This window comes from Octopus sinensis, linkage group LG3 (assembly GCF_006345805.1).
Source record: "Octopus sinensis linkage group LG3, ASM634580v1, whole genome shotgun sequence".
Taxonomy (NCBI): Eukaryota; Metazoa; Mollusca; class Cephalopoda; order Octopoda; family Octopodidae; genus Octopus; species Octopus sinensis.
The window spans coordinates 80,155,333-80,174,237 of NC_042999.1; the positions used below are offsets into that span (position 1 = coordinate 80,155,333).

At 38.3% G+C, this 18,905-nt stretch overlaps 1 protein-coding gene across 1 annotated transcript in view; it reads right to left on the bottom strand.

The window, feature by feature from the left end:
• The window catches only part of LOC115209313 (GPN-loop GTPase 2), a 60,898-nt gene extending 47,428 nt beyond the window's left edge, over positions 1 to 13,470 (bottom strand). The window contains exons 1-2 of the mRNA XM_029777654.2: positions 13,389 to 13,470; positions 6,763 to 7,387 (exon numbers count right to left, since the gene is read on the bottom strand). Coding sequence (XP_029633514.1) covers positions 6,763 to 7,383 — 621 coding nt within the window. The 5' untranslated portion in view covers positions 7,384 to 7,387; positions 13,389 to 13,470. The remainder of the gene's footprint in view (positions 1 to 6,762; positions 7,388 to 13,388) is intronic.
• Between the last annotated feature and the right edge of the window lie 5,435 nt (positions 13,471 to 18,905).

Consider the following 18,905-nt stretch of genomic DNA (forward strand, 5'->3'; position numbering starts at 1 on the left):
CCTCTTGGTCCACAACTTCTTCCTTAACCCAACTTCCCAAGCCGGCTCGTTTCACTGCTCCCGCACTTGTTCTTACCTCTCCAACACCACCCTCCTCACCGGTACCCATCATCGACTCTATCATGTCACCAACTCCTTCACCTGCACTTCTATCAATGTCATCAACTGCATCTCCAGCTCTCTTTGCCCTTCTCTATATATCGGGCAAATGGGATGCTGCTTCACTGACAGGTTTACGGAATACCTCCGAGACGTCCGACTCGGCAATGACACCCCGGTCTCACGACATTTCCGCTCTTCATTCTTCATTTTCGTACATCTACCATGATTCCATTTCTCACATCTCACACACAACGCTGCATTTGCCAATATATATATATATATATCATCATCATCATCATTTAATGTTCGTTTTCCATGCTAGCATGGGTTGGACGATTTTGACTGAGGGCTGGCAACCAGATGGCTGCACCAGGCTCCAGTCTTGATCTGGCAGTTTCTACAGCTGGATACCCTTCCTAACGCCAATATATATATATATATATACATATATATACATTTATATATATACATATATATACATACATATATATATACATTTATATATATACATACATATATAACATATATATACATATACATATATATACATATATATACATACATATATACATACATATATTATATATACATATATATATATATAATATATATATATATACATATATACATATACATATATATATACATATACATATATATATATACATATATATACATATACATATATATATATATATACATATATATATATACATACATATACATACATACATATATACACACACACACACATGTATACCATACAAATACACAAACACAAACGCACACATATAAAACAGTGTAATTGAACAAATTCAAGTGTACTAAATTACTGTTGTTTCAACAATGATGATGATGATGATGATCATAAAAATAATAATCGTAATAATATCACAATCCTTATCAATGTTATCATTATTATTATTATTGTTATTATTATTATTATTTTTATCATCATCATCATCATCATCATCTGTATTTATAAAAATACATATGTAAGCATATATCATTCATGTCACTGGTATTATTTATATCTGTGGGCTATTTGCGTGAAGAATTATATGATATAAATATACTTCTGTTTGCGCGCGCGTGTGTGTGTGTATCTTGATATGAATAAGCGAATACATAAAGAGAGACACAAACACACACACATATATATATATATACACACACATACACAAGTATTGCGTGTCAGAGTTTTAACCAATCTTGTGAAATACCTGAAGCAAAAAAATACTCTCCAAAACAAACTCTAATTAACAAGTTCTGACACCTCTGCTACACCCACTGCTACCCTGCTACTCATGCACCACCCAAATAACGATAATGTTTAGTTACCTCTTTTTCTTTTTCTTGGAACCAAAACCACCCAAGTGATTAAATAACATGTATCTACACGATATGCATAATCATACTCATGAAATATATATATATATATATATATATTATATATATATATATATATGTAAAGATAAACTTGGAAATGGATGCGTGGCTTTCAATCAAATAATATAAATAATATATATATATATATATACAAATATACATACATGTATATGTATATAGGTATGCATGTATGGGTACAGGACGTCACAAAACGTAAACAACATGAAATACGAAAACAAAGTTGGGTATGCAAAGAACAAGAGAAACAAATGGAAAACAAGCACGCTTGGAAAAAGGAGTAGAAGGACAGCTGATAACTGATGAAGGGTCATTTATTTATGTTACGTTTCTTGTTTTCCATTTGTTTCTCTCGTTCTTTGGGTACCCAACTTAATTTTCGTATTTCATGTTGTTTATGTTTTATCATGCTAGCATGGAGAATGGACGTTAAACGATGATGATGATGATGATGATGTCCTGCACCCATATATGCGTACCTATATACATATATATGTATGTATGTATATATGATTATATATATATCATATGTATATATATGGCAAGTGAAATCGAAATCGAAATCGGAATCGAAATTGAACCAATCCTATGACTGGCACCCGGCAGATGCCAGGACCCCTGGACTGGTGGTACGTAAAAAGCACTATCCGAATCGTGGCCGATGCCAGCGCCGCCTCGACTGGCTTCCGTGCCAGTGGCACATAAAATGCACCAATCCGACCGTGGCCGTTGCCAGCCTCGCCTGGCACCTGTGCAGGTGGCACGTAAAAAGCATCCACTACACTCACAGAGTGGTTGGCATTAGGAAGGGCATCCAGCTGTAGAAACATTGCCAGAGAAGACTGGAGCCTGGTGCAGCCTTCTGGCTTCCCAGATCCCCGGTCGAACCATCCAACCCATGCTAGCCTGGAGAACGGACATTAAACGATGATGATGATGATATGTATATATATATATATATATGTAGATATACATGTATCCACACAAATCCAATTTGTGCTTGTGTGTGTACATATTTACATATAAATATATATCTATAAATATCATCATCATTATTATAGTCATTCAACACCCACTTTCCATGTTTGACTGAGGACTGGCAAGCCAAAAGGCTGCACCAGGCTCCAATCTGATCTGGCAGGCAAGGTTTCTATAGCTGGATGCCCTTCCTAATGCCAACAACTCCATATGCATTTATATATATATATATAGGAGTGGCTGTGTGGTAAGAAGCTAAGAAGCATGCTTTTCAGCCACATGGTTCTGGGTTCAGTCCCACAGTGCAGCACATTGGACAAGTGTCGTCTACTATAGCTTTCAGCAAACCAAAGCCTTGTGAGTGGATTTGGTAGATGGAGACTGAAAGAAGCCTATCATATATATATACACACACACACATATATATATATATATATATATATACACACACACACACAGATAAATGTATATGTGTGTTAGTGTGTATAGCTAAAACACCTTTCAACTTGCTCTCCTCCAATCATAAAGTTGCCCCTGCCCCCAGGGCACATAGCCTTGAAAGCAGCATGGCAACCTCACTAGTGATGGTGGCATGAAAAATGTACTGAGTATTTGCCGTAAAGTGGTGCCGTTAGGAAGGGCCTTCAACCATGGAAACCATGTCAGCATGGAACATGAATGTTGAATGATGAAGATGATTATACACATTCTTGATAAATATAGATATAATTACACATGTGTAAATTTGTTTAGATGTGTGTGTGAGTGTGTGAGTGTGTTTGTTTGCTTTTGCAATTTTATCTGGTAAAGTCATGTGTTTTGTAGTTACATAGTTTGTTTTTAGTAATGATTTACCATTACCACTCCTATGTCTCTACTCCTCCTTCTTTTCATATCAGAAGCCAGAAAATACAAGTTTTGAGACCTTGGGAGCAGAGCACCTAGTTCTAAATCTGAAAAGAGTAAATGAATCCCATGATGGTAATTCCAGTTGTTCAATTAATAGAACAACCAATGTATTAAATTCTATAGCATGTGGCTGATAATACTACACATATTACTTACTTTAAAGTATCCTCAGACAAGAATCTGTAAAAGTTTTCAAATTACAGTTGTAGTCTATCTAATGATTTTCCACAATTTCTGTATAACTGGTTTCATTCAATAGGCTTTCAACTCACCATCACCCAAGGCTACATTGGTAGAAACTAGCCCAAAGTGCTATGCAAAACAATCAAACCTTTGACCATATGATTGTGAAGCAAACTTCTATAAGAAATGAAAGCAGTAACTATAATGAGCAGTAGTTCATATCAGCTTCCAAGTGAGCTGGAATGAGCTTCCGCTATCTCTAGCGGACAGGTATCTCCTACTAAGAATGGGCAAAAATTGCCTGAAACCAGTCGGTCTGGTGATCTTATCAAGTTGCTCTCTTGCTTGCAATATATAATGGGTGCAAATTGCATCAATAACTAGCTAGATGAGGTATCCTCTAGGGGGTTAAAAAGTGGTAGTGTCGGTTTATTCAGCTATTATGAAGTGGTGACAAACATTACTTCTTATTTAACCAGGATTACATGGAATAATCTCAAATCTCTAATAGAGTCTTAGTACATATACACCATCATCCCCATTGTGCAATTTTTATTAATAATGTTGTTGCTACAGACACCACTTCTGTACATGGCGTAAATGACCTTCACAAACCATACTTCTACCCATAGTTTTCTTAGCAACCACCAGGGTACCACGAAGCATGGTACCTTGGTAATGTCCTTCTTCATGTCCTCAAATGCTGTGGATAATGGTTTCTTATTGGCTAAAACCATCTCTTGTTGTTGCATTTCTAAGAAGAGTACACCAGTGGTTCTGCATCTCTTCACAAACCAAGTTCCATTTTATCTAAACTAAGACTTTCCTCTGCAATGAACCAGCATCAAATTCAGTGGAAGTGTTGGAGTCTTAATCACTTACATACCATGGAAACTGATTAACCAGGCTTAATAATAATAATAATAATAATAATAATGATGATGATGATAACAACAATTTTATCTACTCTAGGCACAAGGCCCGAAATTTTGGGAGAGGGGCCAATCGATTAGATCGATCCCAGTACGCAATTGGTACTTAATCTATCGACCTCGAAAGAATGAATGGCAAAGTCGACCTCGGCGGAATTTGAACTCAGAACATGAAGACAAACGAAATACCGCTAAGCATTTCGCTCAGCTTGCTAAGGTTTCTGCTAGCACTCTGGCTTCAATAATAATAATAAAGCACCCTCCTGGATTAGCTTTGCCAATCTGTGGAGTTCAGTCAACTAACAGGTGTTTCATGATAATTATTGTTAATACTCTCCAGACTACAAAAGCTTAGAGGGTTCTTCTGAATGAATAGAGAGGGTGAACGGAAACAAAAAGATTACCAAACATTTGCAAAATGAAAAGGCATTAATAAATTCGATGTAAAGAAACAACTATTTTAGAATTAAAAGAAACCGAAAGGGAGGTAACTCTAAATATGTTTACAGCAGTTGAGTCCCTTGAAAATTGCAAATTACAATGAAATGATTGAATTGAAAATTCTGTCCAGTTCACACAGAATAATAGTAATAGTGAAATAATTAAATATCTGACAATAAAGCAATTCTATGTTTGCTGCTGTGGTTTAGTGATTGTAATGTGCATGAAGCTGCAGAAATATGTGTTGGTATAGTGATGACTATTTTTTCTAACTTGCAGTTTTTCTCCTTTGTTGTACCTAAATATTAATAAGCGTATTTGCTGCTTTACTCGTCTGTCTCTCACTGAATAGGCTGGCAATCTGTTTGACTGTATCGTTGTATCTCTCTTTCCCTCATTCTGCATTTGGCAGCCTGTACTTCTCTCTATAATGATTCAATACAATTTCCATCCCACAACTTGAAATATAGTGCAACTGATTTATTCCCTGAGAAATAAGAAGCTGACGTGGTAAACCTCTCTTCCTTGCTCTTGAGACACTTTGTGGATGGAATCAGTCAAAGGAGGAACGTACTACTTTTATTTCACGTTAAAACTGCTTAAGAACGGTAACTCAGCTACTCACTCCCGGGAAAAGACGATACTGTGAACCTATATTTAAGGATCTTCATTATATATTCAAGTGAAACATACCAAAGGAGTCTTTCAGTACTTGTCTATAGAATATAGTAGAGGCGGTAGAGGGTAGTGCTTGTAGCCTTGATAAGCTCCTAACGAACACAAAAATGAGACAGAAATAACTGGGGACCATTAATACAGTTTACAATTTAGTTTGAAATTTATAAAGCTTTTACGAGCTGACAGGAAGGGTTATATATTGTATACAGGAAGATAGGAAGGGTTATATATTGTATACAGGAAGATAGGAAGGGTTATATATGTATACATTTGGTACAACAAACTTTTGGAATGAGCATCAGACAGCTGTGTGAATGAAGTACGTTTAGGTGAGTGAAGAAATGTGATTTGAAACGTTGAATATTTGGATAATTAATAAATAACTGTCGTCCTAAAAACGATGATAACCACCACATCAATTCTCAAAATGTAAAAGCAAGATGCCTATATAATCATTTAATCTCTGAACCAAATGGATTCATTATGTGGTTGTCTAACCAGCCAAAAGTAAGGGTTAAAACCCCCTCAAATCACACCCTATTATCTTTAACCCTTTATCATTATCCAAGTGTAATGCTTATTTATTTACATTCCTCATCATCATCACCATCGTTTAACGTCCATTTTCCATGCTAGCATGGGTTTGACGGTTCGAACGGGGTCTGGGAAACCAGGAGGCTGCACCAGGCGCCAGTCTGATCTGGCAGTATTTCTACAGCTGGATGCCCTTCCTAATGCCAACCACTCCATGAGTGTAGTGGGTGCTTTAGCTCATAGCTCTGATGTATCAGTGGTGTGCTTGTGTTTAGAATGACACTATATGGTAGGTGTGAGGGGCTGGATCTGGGCCAGTTTGAATATAAAACAAGAAGAATATTTGGGCCACATATGGTCACTTTAAAAGCTAAAAGATTAAATGAGAAAAGGATGAGTTAGATAATGAAGTCCCACAACGTGGTAAGAATGAGAAGAGTACAGCAGATATGATTTTGATAGAAATTCTGCTCTGCCTAAGTTGACCTGAAGGCTAAACATCTTAAACAGCATCAACAACAATAACCCATTTGATGCTGTTATTGAAAGGATAAAAAAAAAATTGGAAAATGATCAATTGGCTCTGATAAGGACTTACCTGCAGACGCTCCAGTAAATAGTTCAAGTCTAAAACATCTGTATAGAAATCAAGATTAAAGGCAAGTTTACCATACTTTTGAATGAGATCAGCTTTTGAGAGGACGTTCACATGAGGGAGACTAACTTGGAGCATTGTGATTAAAGAGGTGAGTAAAACTGAAATGAATTTGCCTGTATCACTGCAGTAGTGTGCATCTACTAAATGTACAGCTACAAGTCTATAGTCAAGTTTCTGTAAGGCTTCAACAATGTTGTGGACTGCATTGTGGTGAGTGTAGAGTTCAACTTGTCCAGGACAATCAAACATAATGTAGTGGTCTTTGGGGATGAGTTTTAGTTTATTAACCAGCCAATCTAGATTTTTATCAAGGTATTCCATGCAATATATGAGTCCTCCATTTGGGCCAAGTTTCAGATTCTCCATCACTTCCTCAAGAGTAATCAGTTCTGAGATATTGATATCTGGTGTGTAAGGAATGTGGTCGTTGGCAGGATCAAGGTTTATGATTGACACCTTCCGTCCCAAATTTCGCATGAATTCACTCATTCCACGGCAGTAGGTGGTTTTGCCAGAACCAGGTGGTCCAATAACTAGCTGGGCAAACATTGTAGTAGTCATATATCTGAAGTTAAAAATCATAATAAAATAAATAAAAAGACAAATTACACAAAGGCAACAGAATCACAAATAACATAGTCTAACTACTAAAGAAAAGAAAAGAAAACAAAGATTAATTATCATATGCATATATGTTTTTATATATACATGTACACACACATATATATCATCATCAGAATTCTCACATTTGATTTCTCCATACTATAATGACCACAACAGAAAGAGTTCTGGGTAGCAAATAAAGAAGAGCTAACCAACCTTGGATATCTGAAGAGAAACTACAACTGGTAGATCAAAGAAGAGAACTTAAGATGACGTGATCAGCCACAGAGGATGGAGAATAAAGATATCAAGAGATCAAAAGAGCAGTGAAAAGAGAAGTGAGAAGAGACAAAAACCAGATGAATGGAAGATGTATATGCTGAGGTTCAAGATGAATTAAATAAGAATATATTTATTTACTACCCACAGGGGGCTAATCACAGAGGGGACAAACAAGGTCAGACAAAGGGAATAAGTCGATTACATCGACCCCAGTGCTTCACTTGTACTTAATTTATCGACCCCGAAAGGATGAAAGGCAAAGTCGACCTCGGCAGAATTTGAACTTGGAACGTAACGACAGACGAAATACGGCTATACATTTCGCCCGGCGTGCTAACGATTCTGCCAGCTCGCTGCCTTATTCAAGATGAATTAAACAAGAATAACATGAGGAAGGCATACGACATTACCAAAGCACTAAAGGAAGGATTCCAGCCAGAAGTATAGAAACAACAAAGACTTAAAGGACAGAGTGCTTGATGATCTACCAAATATTCTCAAGAGGTGGAAAGAATATGGAGAAAGAGTACATCAGGACAATATTTCACAATCAGCAGACATCAGTCAGGATGAGCTGACTTCCCAGCACTACTTGAGTCAGAAGAAAGAGACAGTGACTTCCCTAAAAAGCTGATGGAATTGATGGTCTACCTGCAGAACTGTTAAAAACAAAATTCTGATGATCAGATTGTTATACAGACTCTGCATAGCACTCTCCTTGACACTGGTGAATGGCTACCAGATTAGGTCAGATCAGTAATCAATTCCAAAACCGAAAACCTGAAGAGCTATTGAATACACTAATCATGAACCAACACCTTCTTCAGCCACACAAGCAAGATCATAGAAGAAAAGTTTGCAGATGTACATATGATGGGATTTTGAAAGAAAAGTAGGAACAAGAGTTCAGATATTCAACCTATAGATCACCGAAAAGGTGTCCCTCTTCACATAGCTACTATAGACTACAAAAAACCATTTGCCACAGTTTGACATACAAATGTCTGGTTTGTCTGGAAAAGGATGGGTGTGAATGACAAAGTTGTCACTCTGTTGTTGGTTCTCATAGATACTACAGATCTTAACAAGAACCAACAAACTATCAGAGTGGAGAAGGAACAAATAGAATGATTCTATATCAAGCAAGGAGTTTGTCCAGATCATCTTGTTTCAGTCATTCACTTCAACTTCTCCTCTGAAGATGCACTGCGAGAGTCAGTTGACACAGCTAGTTGGATAGGAATTACAACTGGTAAAAAGAACATCAACAATCTACAGTTTGCTGATGATATAGTCCTTATTGCAACATTATCAGAGACTCCATAGAAATTTCTGGACATAATGCGAAGTGTTTTGAATACTAGCTGGAAATCAATACAAAGATGACAAAAACACCAAAGCAACTCAACATCCCATACTGAGGAGTTACCTTAGAATAAGTCACCAAGTTGTAAATATCTGGGAGGTACCATAGAGCAATAAGGAGCTGGAGGTCATCATTTAGCAGCGCAACTTATGGCAACAAGATCAGTTTTAAAATCACTCAATACAATATAGAAAGGCCAGAGCCCTTAAGAACATCATAGCAAAACCTCCTGAAGATATTAGTCTGGCCTGTGGAATTGTATGGACATGAAAGCTGGAGCCTACGAGTAAACAATACAGCCAGATTCAAATTTATTTACTGGTCAGTTCAACTGATTCTCAATACTGTTCAGTATTTCATTAATTCAAATTCAAGGCATTTGAAATCATGAGTTACTGGATAGTACTGAGGATCAACTGGACTGACAGTGATCAAAGGAGTCAGAACTTGAGGAAATGGGAACAGAAAGAGAATTTTTGAATGAAAAAGCTGCAGTATTTTGGGCATCTCATCAGGGCCCAGAAACTCAGCAACCACATACTAGAGAAAAGAGTGAATGAGAAATGAGCAAAGGGAAAGAGACTGCAAAAGCAACATCAAAGAATGAACTGGAACTCTTTGGCTGAATGCACAGCTAAGAACAGTGGCAGAGCAATGAATGGAGAAAGATAGTGCATGCATCGATGGTCACTAGCTCTCAACAATGAGGATGAGAATAAGCGAGGCAAGGGACAGCAAGACAAACTAGATCCTTGTTCAGGAATGAATGCAATTTCTGTAGTAAGATATGGACTTATGCCAACATGGCTAGTGTCTGAACATATATATAAAATAAACAAAGATACGTACATCTCATCCTTGTTATCAGCTTCTCTCTTTCCTGTTTCCTTTCCCATACAGCTCCTGTCCACGCTAGGCCTTAAAGGCAGAGTAGCCCTGGGTCTTCTCCCACCCCTGCCATGCAACTTAGCTTAACATCTTTCCACTGTCTTTCCTTTAACTGTCCTCTTACAACAATAAGTCTTTTCCTCTTGCCTTATTTTACCCACTTTGATAATCCCCACCTAGAATCATTGTACTCTCTCTCTTTCTCTTCTGGTCTTATTCAGTTACACGGGTCACTTTAGGCCCTCAGTCTTTCTTGCAAGTTACAAGGTTACTTCATTAGTGTTGTTGTCATGAAAAACAACTAAACCCACCAAGTATATCTGTAGAGAAGCGCATCAAGCCATAGAAACTACGCCAAAACAGACACAGGAGCATAATGCAGTCCATTGACTCACTGGATCATATTGAACCCATGCAAGCATGGAAGACGGATACTAAATGATGATGATGATGATGATTTTAGTCTACCCTAAGTGTAGGCACATGGATCAATGGTTAGAGCATCAGGCTCACAATTATGAGGTAGTGAGTTCAATTCTCAGACCGGGCTGTTTGTTGTGTTCTTGAACAAGACACTTTATTTCATGTAGCTCCAGTTCACACAGCTGTGGAAGTGAGTTGCAACATCACTAGTGCCAAGCTGTATCAGCCTTTGCCTTTCCTTTGGATAACATTGGTGGCACAGAGAGGGGAGGATGGTATGCATGGATGACTGCTGGTCTTCCATAAACAACCTTGCCTGGACTTGTGCCTCTGAGGGTAACTTTCTAGGTGCGATCCCATGGTTATTCATGACCAAAGGGGGTCTTTACTCTTTTCATTACCTCCATAATGATAATAAAAGTTTCAAATTTTGGCACAAACCAGCAATATTTTTAGTGAAAAGTGGGGTTAGTCAATTGCAATGACTCCAAAAGGACAAAAGACAAAGTCAACCTCAGTGCAATTTGAATTCAAACAGAAAGAGCTAAAAGAAACTCTGCAGAGTACTTTTTCTGAAGCACTAAGAACTCCTACTTAAATAATAATAACAATCCTTTCTACGATAGAACATAAGGCTTGAAACTTTTTGTTTTTGGTGATTGGGATAATTATAATCCTTCTGTGTTTTTGAGGGGAAGGAGCAAGTTGATTATATTCACCTTAGGAATTGATTGGTACTTTCAGCTCCAGAGCGTCGGCTGCGGGGTCACTCCGAAAAGCTCTATCTGCGACAATTTCATCTCAATCGAAGGAGAGGGACTTTCTCCATCCAGGTTGCGGATCCGTAGAATAAGCTGTCGGACGAGATGGTGAAGATGCCGACGACTGCTCGATTCAAAGTCTCCCTTGACCACAAGTGGCCTGAACTCTTTACATGAACACCACCCTGTACATAACTCCATGTCCCCCTACATGGCCTTGCTTTTTGCTTTTTGAGCCAAAAATTAACTAACTAACCTTATTGATCCCCAAAGGATGAAAGGCAGTCAGTCAACTTAGTCATTCCTCTTTTTGGAATTGATAAGTATTAGTGAAGTACCTCAATTATGCCTTTTATCTTTCCAGAGTGAAGGTAGTAGTAGTAGTGTAAGGTGAAAAAGAAAAAGGTAAACCACTGTAGCCATACTTGAGTTATTAACATAATGCATGATGTGTATGGATGAAGACAGCTGCATGAAGAAGTGCTGAGCTCTAATAGTGGAGGGAACCTTTGAAGGGGGTAGACCCAGGATGATGTAGGACAAAGCGGTGAGAAAGGATCTTTGAATACTGGCCTCAATGACAAGGGACCAGGAGATGTGGCAATTTGCTGTATTTGAGAATATGCACCAAGCTAAGTAACATTGCTGTCATTCATACATACAGGTTTGTCCTCTACAGGTGCCGGTGATACATAAAATGCACTTATGTCAGTATTGTGTTGATGCACCTGTGCCGGTGGCACGTGAAAAGCACCCTGCACAATCTGTTAAGTGGCTGGCATTAAGAAGGACATCCAGCCGCAGAAAACATGCCACAACAGCAACAGGAGTCCGGCCAACTCATGTAGCATGGAAAACAGACGTTAAATGATGATGAAAATGATGATGAAAATGATGATGAAAATGATGGTGATAATGATAAAAAACAATAACAGTAGTAGATACAGTACACTTTCAACAAAGAATCCATCCGGCTCAGCTAACAACAATCACTTCGTATATGGTCAGCAGAAGGACAGGTATTATTTTTTTAAAAAACTAACACGGTAAGGTAGGATTTAAGTTGAATCCCGCAGCTATTTCTGTCAATTCTGACGATAAAATTTCTCTTATCGGTAAGCATTCATTGAACCAAGTTGGGAACGGGATGTAAGTTCCAACTGTTTGTTGGTACTACTTTAGAAGAGTGGTCTCGGTGCGCGTACTCGCGCATCCGCGCTAGCTAGTCGTGACTAGTCGATCCTTACTTTGTGTTTTATTTACTTAGTTTAAAAAAATTATTTTGCGTAAAAAGATGATTTATTTTGTGTTTTATTTACTTTGCTAGGTAGTCGTTGTAGGATTGACTTGTCACTACTAGCTAGCGCGGATGCGCGCACCGGGACCACTCTTCTTAAGTAATACCCTGTTTGTTTACTAGACAATCAAGCTGAGACCATCACATTTATTTTTCAGGCAGTGTACCTTAAAACAAGATTATTTTTTTAGACAAGTAGTTTTCTTTATAAGGCAGTAGATATGAAAGAAATTTGACTGCCAGTTCTAGTGGGTCGAACAACCATGTAAATACTCTCGTCGATTTGCAGCGGGATACTTGCCATGACAACGATGTAAACGATGACTTACTAAATTAACACTTTATCACAAAGCTTCATAAATTCTAGTACATGGCTTGGATATTGAGCTGGCAGAAACGTTAACACGCCGGGCCAAATGCTTAGCGGTATTTCTGAGTTCAAATTCCGCCGAGGTCGACTTTGCCTTTCATCCTTTCGGGGTCGATTAAATAAGTACCAGTTACGCACTGGGGTCGATATAATCGACTTAATCCGTTTGTTTGTCCCTGTTTGTCCTCTCTGTGTTTAGCCCCTTGTGGGTAGTAAAGAAATAGGATATTAACCGATATCGCGAGAACGAAAAGTAAAATCAATACCGATAGGAACAAAAGGAAAAACCTCTATGTTATTTAGTCTGGGGTTCCACCACTCTCCTCCGAATAGTTCCAACACCGAAATTTATCACAGAAGATGCTTTATAATCCGGTAGTTTGGATTTAATATATACAACTTAAATATTTTGTACTGGTAAATCTGACAAATTATAATTATAATTATAAATCATCAACAACGACTAAACAGCTGATAGCGATAAGCAATATAATACTATAGTGTGAAACAGAATTATTGGTCCAGTTATATTGAATCAATGCTTAAATTTCAAACAAATAAAATAATTTAACTTACTACGCGACTTTATAAACATGCACACTTCAGGAAGTCGCCATCTTCGAAGTATAATAACAAACTCGCATGAAAGATAACTCTTCCATAATCTTATTTAGTTACTTCCCTTAAAAAAATGTTTTTGTTTGTTTTTTAATCGGTTTCTGATAGGTTTGATTGATTGATTGATTGATTCTAGTTTCAGCTCATGAGCTGTGGCCATGCTGGGGTACCGCCATTTGAAATTTGTTAAAAACAATGAAATAACAGAAGCTGAAATATAATTGATTAAAACCAAATGAGTTAACTTCAATGTTGCCTCTTGTCCTGCGTGAACCAAATGCAGACCGAGTTAAATTTGCCTCGGTCTACACTCTACCGTCATAAAAAGAAAGGAAGTACACACTGTGTAATGCAACCCTAGATAAACTTTTTTCTTTTTTTTCTCTTCATTTGTTTCCGTCATTTGACTGCGGCCATGCTGGAGCACCTCCTTTAGTCGAGGAAATCGACCACAGGACTTATTCTTTGTAAGTCTAGTACTTATTCTATCGGTCGCTTTTACCGTACTGCTAAGTTACACACCAGCAAACGATGTTGGGGAGGACAAACACAGACACACAAATATATACACATATATATACGACATGCTTCTTTCAGTTTCCGTCAACTAAATCCACTCAGAAGGCTTTGGTCGACCCGAGGCTATAGTAGAAGACACTTGCCCAAGATGCCACGCAGTGGGACTGAACCCGGAACCATGTGGTTAGTAAGCAAGCTGCTTACCACACAACCACTCCTGCGCCTATGTATGTATGTATATATATATATATAATATATATATATATATATATATATATATATATATATATATATATTATATATATATATATATATATATATATATATATATATATGTATATATATATATATATATTATATATATATATATATATATATATATATACATATATATAAAAACAGGATGGTCATATCTGGAGTACATACTTTTCTTCATAAACATGCTCGATGTCTATTGGCTTGAGGCCTCGCCCACCCAAGAAAAACGTAAAAACTGCTGTTTTGAGAAGACCAAATTGAAACAAAGATAATATGTATAGGTATGCCATAAGATCACTGGCACTCCGTCTGTTACGACGATGAGTGTTCCAGTTGATCCGACCAACAGAATAGCCAGCCCGTGAAATTACCGCGCAAATGGCTGAACACTCCACAGGCACGTGTATACTTAACGTAGTTCTCAAGGATACTCAGCCTGACACAGAATATGACAAGGCTGGTCCTTTCAATTACAGGTACTACTCATTACTGCCAGCTGAGTGAACTGGAGCAATGTGAAATAAAGTGTCTTGCTCAAGGGCACAATGGGTCACCGGAAATTGAACTCATGTGTTTATGATCGTGAGCCGGATATCCTAACCACTAAGCCATGTGCCTTCGCATGCCATAAGGTTAATCGAGAAATAACTATTCAGGTTGGCCCCCTCTTCAAGAATCCTATTTATTAATAATCCTGTAATGTCAGGTTCACCTCCTTTCACGACAAAATAAAGTTATTTCCAATCATATTCATCATCTGTTTACTAATTCGATTGATCACCTTCCATCGACTGCAATAGGTTAATCTGAACTGAATGAGAATTTGATTCAGAGCAAAATTGAGCAACATACTTCAAGTTATTCACACGCCGACAAGGCGGCGAGCTGGCAGAAACGTTAGCACGCTGGGCGAAATGCGTAGCCGTATTTCGTCTGCCGTTACGTTCTGAGTTCAAATTCCGCCGAGGTCGACTTTGCCTTTCATCCTTTCGAGGTCGATAAATTAAGTACCAGTTACGCACTGGGGTCGATGTAATCGACTTGATACCTTTGTCTGTCCTTGTTTGTCCTCTCTGTGTTTAGCCCCTTGTGGGTAGTAAAGAAATAGGTATTCACACCAGCACTATTCTCTTCATGCCAACTCAGTGAGAATCAATAATGAACATAGGTGGATACATCTCGGCGGCTGGTTCTTCATAGCCAAGGTATCTAAAATAACTAGAATCAATAAGTGAATCTCTTAAAGACGACAAATGGAGAGGCGAGATGGTGATATAACAGTCACTGTACTATTTAACTGTTTGCAATATGCCACTAAGCATTTTGGCCCGGCGTGCTAACGATTCTACCAGCTCACCGCCTTGATAAAAATCTTCTATAGGCACAAGGCCTGAAATTTTTTTAGGGGAGTAGGTAAGTCGATTACATCGAACCCAATGTTTCACTAATACTTAATTTATCGATTCTGAAAGGATAAAAAGTGATGTCGACCTCGGCGGAATTTGAACTCAGAACGTAAAGATGGACGAAATGCCGCTATGCATTTTGGCCGGCGCACTATCGATTCTACCAGCACGCTACTTAAATAATAATAACAATATTTCTTTCTACTGGAAGCACAAAGCCTCAGATTTGGGGGAAATTGGAGTCAAGTCGATTACACCGAGTCCAGTGCGTAACTGGTACTTATTCGTAACCGAAGGCGGCGAGCTGGTAGAAACGTTGGCACGCCGGGCAAAATGCGTAGCCGTATTTCGTCTGCCGTTACGTTGTGAGTTCAAATTCCGCCGAGATCGACTTTGCCTTTCATCCTTTCGGGGTTGATAAATTAAGGACCAGTTGCGCACTGGGGTCGATGTAATCGACTTAATCCGTTTGTCTGTCCTTGTTTGTCCCCTCTGTGTGTAGCCCCTTGTGGGTAGTAAAGAAATAGGTACTTATTCGTAACTGGTACTACCTCGAAAGAAATTTGAACTCAGAACATGCAGCCAGACGAAGTGCCGCTAAACATTCGCCTGGCGTGCTAACGATTCTGCCAACTCACCACCTTTAATAATAATAATAATAATAATAATAATAATAATAATAATAATAATAATAATAATAATAATAATCGATTTCATCAACGCTAGTGCGTGACTGGTACTTATATCATCAACCCCGAAAGGACGAATGGCAGAGTCGACTACGGAGGAAATAATAAAATTAATGATAATAATATGGCACAATGCCAGCAATTTTAAAGCGAGAAGGGCTGTTTGGTTACATCGGCCTAGTATTTCACTGGTATTATATTTTATCAACGCAAAAAAAATATAAAGGAAAGCTGATCTCCACGGAATTTGAACTTATAAAACAAGAGGAGAAATGATAGTAATTTGTTACAGAGACAGAACGCTAAAAATTACTGGGAAAAGAATCCAGTCGATTATACTGACTCACCCCTCCCCAACAAATACTTGACTAATATTTCATTTCATCGTCCCCGAAAGGATGAACGGTAAGCGTGGACAATATGTGAACTCAAGATGTAAGAAAACAGGAACGAGAAATACTACGAGGCTGTAATGTTTCGACCAATAAACTGAATTGGCAGATTTTGTCGCCTCGAAATACAGAGTAACGCAAGAGCACAGTTTGCCTTAATTCCTGTTATTGTGTCAGTCCAGAACATAAAGTACCAGTTCAGTATCGGTGTCAATGATATCGCCTTGTATTCCACGCCTCCAAATTCTTCATCTCTAAATTCCAAACATATATTGCTTTATCAATATATGTTTGTAATTTAGAGATGAAAAATTGCTTTATCAATTTTCATCATAAACGTCGTACAACTTTTTTGTCAAGGGAGCTAATTCTTGCATCAATTATTTCCCTTGCATATAGCAATTTTTTTTTTTCCACACCATCCATGGATTACTTATTTATTTAATTATTTAATTATTTAATTATTTATTTATTTTTGATTTCACTTATTGGGCTGCAGCCATACTGGGGTACTGCTTCGAATGCTTTACTCGAAAAAATTGACCCCAGTACTTATTTCTTTAAGCTTCTAACTTATTCTATCGGACTCTTTTTGCAGAACCGCTACGTTTAGGGGTCGTAAATAAATCAACACCATTTGTCAAGTGATGGTGGGGCTTAAGCACAGACATAATAACAAACTACTCATGCACATACATGTATACAAACCTATATACATACATACACACACACACGCACATAAACTCGCACGCACGCACACACACACACACACACACACACACACACACAGAGGAAGGTGGGATAACCAAGCTTTAATTACAAATTACAACATATGTTTCTGTGCAGTGGCACCAGCTGCAAGTTGCTGAGTTTTCAATTTCATACCATTACATGAAATTATTTTATTAGCAATTACATATATAAATAACAAACAGCAGCGCCTGTGCTCCTACACTCCATCAGATATATACACTAACAGAGTTCAGCGTGTTTATCCAGCTCAAGGAATAACCTTACCGTATGATGGCATATGGTAGCCGATAGCAGTAGAGGAGCTTTTAAATGCAGCTCGCAACTCTGCCGTCCCGTGTCGACCTTGAGTGACTTCAACACAACCAAAGCATTCTATAGGGGATTAGTGGAGGGGAGGTACGACGACGAGCTCGGGGCAAACCTGGGCGTCGACGAGGAATACCTGACCCGCCTGTTTCAAACGACTTTCGGCCCGGGACCTATGGACAACTTCCAGAGATCCCTGGCCTGGCGGTGCTACCGAGAAGCGCTACCCGTTCGGGATAAGCTCTATAGGCATGGCTCGAGAAACACGGGGCCGACCTGCCCGAGATGCGGGCAGAGCGACGAAACCGCTCTGCACGCAATCGTGCAGTGTCCAGCAATTTCCGACCTGTGGGCTTATGTCGAACGACTGCTGTCACGTGTGGGACGTGTCGGTTTATCAGCCGAGTCTATCGTTAATATCGTCACGCCTCCTTCCTTCAAACGGGAAGGAAGAGCTATTTTTATCATACTTGTGGCTATGGCGAAAGAATGTATCTGGTGGACGCGCCTGAAAGGATTAGAGACAAACACTTTCTTCTCTGGTCAATCTCTCATCAACTTCTTCAAGTATCACTTGAAGAGGAAAGTGAGAGTAGAGAGGCAAGTTTTGTCTAGTGAATGTTTTAAAAAAAGATGGGTGAATGTAGCAAGGATGGCACGTATGAATGACGAAGCCACCTTGACTATGATTCTATGAACCATAAAAATTAATACAGAGAGTTGCTTATTTGCAAAAAAAAAAAAAAAAAATATAACATGTGACTTCATTGACCGAGGTTACTGTGGTCTTTTCCGTAGGCTTTTCTTTCCACGGGTAAACCTCACCTGTCCTCCCCTTTACACTTCATATTGACATTTCTGTGATAACGATCCCTATTATTCATTTTTTTTTCTCTCCCCACCCTTTTTTTTAACCCCTCCCTTTTTTTTGTCCTTTTTCTTTCCTTTTACGATCCCTTTTGATCGAAAACCACCACTCTCTTTTTTTTTACCCCCAAAAGAAAAGCTCTACCTTGTAATTTGTTCTATCTGTGTGCAGCCCTGTGTGGCTAATAAAGAAACATATCTATCTATCTATCTATCTATCTATCTATCTATCTATCTATCTATCTATCTATCTATCTATCTATCTATGTGTGTGTGTATACATGT